The sequence below is a fragment of the Rhizophagus irregularis genome, chromosome 13 (assembly GCF_026210795.1).
Source record: "Rhizophagus irregularis chromosome 13, complete sequence".
Classification (NCBI taxonomy): Eukaryota; Fungi; Glomeromycota; class Glomeromycetes; order Glomerales; family Glomeraceae; genus Rhizophagus; species Rhizophagus irregularis.
The window spans coordinates 3957879-3963878 of NC_089441.1; the positions used below are offsets into that span (position 1 = coordinate 3957879).

Sequence of the window (6000 nt, forward strand, 5' to 3'; positions counted from 1 at the left end):
AAGATGCACAACTGGCAAACCAGCAGAATCAGCTGGTAAATCAACAGAATCAGATAGCAAACCAACAGAATCAGATAGCTGAGCATAGAAGGAATGCACACAGGCTGATGTTACGCTATAATGCTGATACAGAACGTTGGAGAAGAAGGCATGCAGGTTGTATACGTCAGGCACAAAACTGGCAAAGACAATATAGGATTTCACAGACCCAAGTACAAGCACAGGCCCAAAATATTTTAAATTTACAACAACAAATATTAGCGTTACAAAACAATCCTCCAAACATGGCTACAATACAAGATGTCATGCATACTATATCACCAGGTCTTGCACAGTTACCATTTTATGATGGACAAGAGCCGCCAGACTCTTATTATCAAAAGCTTAGAGCTGTCAATGAAATGGCTCGTCCACTAGCTGTTGCTGTTTTTAATGCTGCTATGAGGTGTAGTGTTATGAAAAATAAAATGTCTGGTAGATTTATTCCTGTTCCAGCAAATAATCCATATAATGCCAATGCTGCTATTAATACAGAACCAGAGTTTCTAAACTGGCTGCAAGGAAAATATAGAGATGTGATGGTTGGAACAAATCAAGGTGCTATAATAGCACTCATGAATGAATCATTTTCTCCTATAGATACACCAGATACATATGCAAAAAGGATTCGATCATTAGCACAAGGACAAGTATATGCTGAAATTTTACCTTATCTATATAATCATTTGCCTGATGTTTTAGAAATGAGAGTTAGAATTGCTGCTCCTGCTGATCTTGATGCTTTCTTTAATGAGTTACGTAATAAATGGTATGAAAGTGGAGGGCGAAAAAATCCAACCACTATAGTAGAACAACCACAGAATAGAACTGCATTAGAAAAGCTTGCAGATATAGCAGTACGTCTTGGCTATACTGGTGATATAACAAATCCTGTAGCAATACATACTTTCATTGAGAGTGATCTTACCAGAAAGTTAGGTGGACAAACACAACATCTAAGAAAAGATCACTTCGGAACTGGTCAGGTTAAAAAGGTGACAAAGACAACCAAATCTTCTCCTAAACGTCATTGCTCAAACTGTGGTAGAACAGGTCATTCCAAAAACAAGTGTTCACTTGGAGTAGACGTACTAAGAAAGTTAACAATACTCACATAGTTGACTATGAAGAATCTGAAAGTGATGAGGAAACTGATGAAGAAACTGAGGAAGAGTTAACTGAAGAAGAAGAGGAGGAGGATGAACCTCAGAATTGCTTTAGTGTAAAAAAAAAACTCATAAACGTGGAATTTCGGGTAAAAACAAGGAAAAAAATCCCGTACTTCCGGAAATCTAAAAGAGAACCTATTCTCAAGAAAACTGATGAAGTTTCTTTCATGCAGCACTGAAGTCTATAATGCTTCACTAGCAGTACAATGTCCTAAAGAAATCCTCCTACAGATTAATGCTTATACCAATCAAGCATATGAGAATCTGAAAGACCCGCTTTTAAACCATTTTGTTAGTGACTATCCAGTTAGTGAAAGAAAGAAACTCTGGGATGTTCTTTCAGCAAATATGCAAGACATTTTATCTCCTCTAGCTCATGCTGTAAATACAGCAACTCCACTATTACCAACTCCTCCTGCAGATGTACCATCTGAAGTAGAACAGAAAGAAGACAAAACGCTGAACCATGCAATACGTGCCTATCGGCAGAAAAACCTATACTGGCCAAGACCCACCAGAAATCAACTTTCTCCAGTTAGATGATCCCAATGATGTAGCGACTATTTCCTGTAAAATCAAAAATGTATGCATACCCTATGCTATGATCGATACAGGGTCTGACTCTTCAGTAATCTCTGAGAATGTAGCTAAGCATCTAGGTCTCAAAATAGATCGAAAGAATATACATGCACTTAATGGTGTAGCTGGATCAACCAAAACTCTTGGCACTATCAATGAAATTCCCATAACTATCGGTGAAGGTACAAATACAGTCATTATATCAGACGAATTCTCTGTTATACCTACCGAGAAGGATCGAAATGGTAAGGACAAATCATTGCTAATACTTGGTACACAGTGGCAGTATCGTGCAGGTTGGGAACCTGTAGTAAAGGGTGAGTTCAAAGCAAATGTAAATGGACAGGTTGTCTCAATTCCTCTCTCTGTACATAAGGCACCAACGTAATGTTTTTGCAGTAGATAGCCAGCCAGCCTATAAAAAAAAAACTAGCCGATCGTACCTGTCAGCATTGTGGGAAGGAATTCCCATATCCTTCTAATCTTAAACAACATTTTTTACGAAAAAATCCATGTGCAGTAAAAAAGTCCATGCAAAGTTCCCTATGCAAAGCCCATGTGCAGTTAAAATTTCCCATGCAAAGTCCATGCAAAGTCTATGCACAGTAAAAAAATCCCATGCGCAGTCCACACAAAATTTGAGTAAAGCAACAGTACCCATTCGTCTATTTCTTGATGAATAATGGGAACTACGACATGGAAGCAAGTTTTTTTTCTATTTCTCGTACTTGCTTCTTCATGGTATCAATTTCATGTCGTATCTGATGATTTGTCTTGATCAATTTCTCATGTTCTTTTAGTAAGGTTCTGCATGAATCGGCCAAAAGTAACCTTATTATATTCAAGCAAGTGCTTCTGAAGTATGGAAACCTCTTCACTAATCATGTCTTGTGTCATTCTGTTTCTTGGCATATATGTCTGTTTAACAGTTAGTCTCTGACGTGCTAATTTTTTCTGGTATCTTTCTACTTCATGTTTCAAAAATAACTCTACCATGGAATTTACTCCACTGGCATCAGACACAGATAGTGGACTACGCTTCCTTGTTGTGAGACGAATCCATGCCTCATGTATTACAGAAGCTGGTAAAATAACTAGTAGCTCAGTGTATACCTGGTTGAAAGACATTAGTTCTTATTACGAAAAAAAAAAATTTGGAATTCCAAAGAATTCTGAAGAATTCCATAGAATATCTTATCATATGACACCTCCCAGAAATCTGTTAGATGTCATGTGCTAATGATTGTCTTTCTCTTAGTATTGAATAATAAAATGCCTCTACTAAGTCATAAAAGGCATTTGGAATGTTTGGTACAGGGCATTTCATAAATGCATCAATACTAGTCTTAGAACTTATGACCATTTTAGCTAATGCCTTTATACTTTTTATTGCATCCTCTACATCTTTAAAAGAGACCTCTCTGAATTGTGATATGTATAAGGTCATCGATATATTCTTCACTATGTATATCATAGATTGGATCGTCTTCCATTTTAACTATCGGGAAAAAATATAATTTATTATTAATATATGCCTAAGTATCACTAAACTATTCTATATCATTCTAATATTTCTCTGGTAATCTGGTCCCTATAGCTATTTTTTCTGCTGCCTCATGACTTGTACCACGCTCAAGAAGTTTCTTATATACTTGAATACGCCAGTGTCCGAATAGTAAGGAGGATATACCATCTGACCAAATCCAGCGTTTTGTATCGATTGGGGATAATGCCTTCTTCTCTGACTCGATTAGTGATATTACATGATTTTTTGTACGCATTCCCACATTCTTGGCATAGAAGACACCATTTTCAAACAGACAGTCCCGATATACTTGAGTCATAGGATCGAAGATTTCATCTTTTTCTACTGTATCATCTAATAAAGTTCCACCTAAAGATGGGAAATATGTGTCCTTAGCCATATCACTCATACCCTTCTTGCTTACTCCTTTATGTTTGGACTTTGTAGACTTGTCTGCCAAGGACATAGTGGTAGGATTTTGCACGGATGTGGTAGGATTCAGTAATTACATTTCCAGGAGTCTCATCCTTGAAAAGCCCGATTGTCTTAGTATCATTAAGGTCAAGAGATCTGGACGCTCTGCCATATCTTTGTAAATATCTTCCGCTGGCAGATGGTAGATAAAGGAGTCAGTATCCATATATCCAAGTCGTACTTTGTTTCCATACTTCTCTTTGACAAAACCATACCAGAAGCGGTACATTAAGAGTTTACTGAGACCAAGGACAGATGCACCGATAATGATAGGTTTATTGAGAATAACACTAGCCTTACCCATATGTGCTCCTACAAGTGTGTTGCCAAGTTGACGAGCATACTTGAAGGAGGGCTTGCGAACTTTCTTAAGGAATTTCTTTTCATCATTTTCATTGATCATTCTCATAAGCTTCGACATCCCTGATACTTACGTACATTCTCCATAGTCTTGCCATTAGACTGAGTTATTCATGAGTTTAAAGAAGTCTTTCTCAAATGAATTCTTGGATTGTTGACGTAAATTTGTATTTTTTGCAATATAAGGAGCTAACCAGTTATCTTGATCAAATGATAGGACTTGTGTAATCTCATCTACAACCATGCCTAACTTAATGTAATACTGGAGCTCTTGGTAATGTATAACATAATCTTCATGTTTACTAAGATGTGGAACTAACTTCTCTGTTTCAGGAAATCGCCTCCATCTAAGTTATCAACAAGTTTGGTTATATATGGGCTTAACCTATCCTTTTTTACAGCTATACTATCAACTGCAGGAGGTAAATCTTGTAGATAATCATGAGTTTTAAGGGGGAAGTGCGCTTTGATATTTAGGAAGTAACCACGGGCAGGCATCTGGTTTTGTATTAAGAATTACATTAAGTATCTGCTTCTGCTTATCTAGATTCTGTTTGAAATATTCTGGAGATGCTTCCCATCTGTAGTTACCAATAGGCAAGTACTGGCTCATAGCCCATCCATACAGATTGTTTGCATCTACATAGGAAATCCAGGTAGTAGGTTTAGAGGGATTAAAGGAGTCACCCATCTTAGGGTTATTGGCTTTTAAGAAACGGTGTCCTGCCGCTAGCTATTCCTCCACGTTTAGCCTTTTCAGTAAAATCATGCATGGTCGTGTCAGGTGAATAGCTCTATTTTAACTCCAGTCATCTTAAGCATGCCATCCCAAGAAAGTGCAGGAGCAGAGACATAATGACTTGGGTCAAGTCCATAATGATGCATCGCTGTCTGTCTAAATTTTGTCCAGACATCTGCTAGGAGAAGAACATCAGTCTTAAGGTAAAGGTCATGATACTCGCCCAAGTTTTTGCAGCCAAATTCCTTCCAAACTTTTTGTGCATGTTTGTAATTATCCTGAGTGATCTTTCCTCCAAGAGTACTATGAAAGTCATGAATAGATGGGAGTTCTGTCTCCTTGAAACGATCATGTGAATCAATATATTCATAAGGATAAACCCCCTTACGTGTGATTAAGTCAATATGTTCAGACGAGAAGTTGTTGAAGTGTCGCTTTGTAAGGGGTTTATCTGTCCCTAAATTCTTTGCAAGGTTTGCAAGACTGGAAGCCATGAACTGCATGCTATCAATGTACTTGAATTGCCCTACTTTCATGGATTTGTAACGTTCGAATGTCTCTGCAATAACTTTGATTTGATGTGCTCCAATTGATCGTCCAACAGATTCACAAACTAAATGGGAGTCATAGCCACGGAAGTTATGAAATACTACAGGAATTGGAGTCTTCCATGCTTCGATTTGAAGCTTAAGATTGCATGCATTATGAGCAGCCCCACGAAACTTACCTGCGATGTGGCAGCGATCCCAAACTTTTTTGTCTTGCACGCCCTGATTGAAATTCCCATTACATATCCAACAACTAACTGCTTTAGTGAATTCCTTTTTAGCTTCCTCTGTTACAATACGTTCTACTTTTACTTCTAAAACATCATTAATCCTTCTTAATTCTTTATCAAGTCTGCTGACAAACTCTTCTGTTGCATTTGGTCCTCGGTATAAGAATGGCCCCCATGTCTCATCAGTTTCAATCCAGTGGACCATATAGCAGAAGCTGTTAGCCTTTTGCTCCATAATCTTATGCATATTTCCACCATAGTTTTCATTACACTTTCTGTTATCAGCCTCAAAGTCTGCAATAATTACACATGGGGCATACATTGTTCGGTTAAAATT

At 37.6% G+C, this 6000-nt stretch overlaps 3 protein-coding genes across 3 annotated transcripts; all 3 read right to left on the reverse strand.

Annotated features, from left to right (window-relative positions):
* Positions 1-3009: 3009 nt before the first annotated feature.
* OCT59_005484 (uncharacterized protein) lies at positions 3010-3234 on the reverse strand (the record flags this gene model as incomplete). Its single annotated transcript, XM_066138391.1, has 1 exon — positions 3010-3234. One exon carries the CDS (start codon positions 3232-3234, stop codon positions 3010-3012), a length of 225 nt encoding a protein of 74 aa, XP_065997530.1.
* A 118-nt stretch (positions 3235-3352) lies between these two features.
* Positions 3353-3778, reverse strand: OCT59_005485 (uncharacterized protein; the record flags this gene model as incomplete). Its single annotated transcript, XM_066138392.1, has 1 exon — positions 3353-3778. One exon carries the CDS (start codon positions 3776-3778, stop codon positions 3353-3355), a length of 426 nt encoding a protein of 141 aa, XP_065997531.1.
* Positions 3779-4243: 465 nt separating this feature from the next.
* On the reverse strand, positions 4244-4644 carry OCT59_005486 (uncharacterized protein; the record flags this gene model as incomplete). Its single annotated transcript, XM_066138393.1, has 2 exons — positions 4244-4392; positions 4467-4644. The coding sequence occupies 2 exons, from the start codon at positions 4642-4644 to the stop codon at positions 4244-4246; spliced, it is 327 nt and encodes a 108-aa protein (XP_065997532.1).
* Between the last annotated feature and the right edge of the window lie 1356 nt (positions 4645-6000).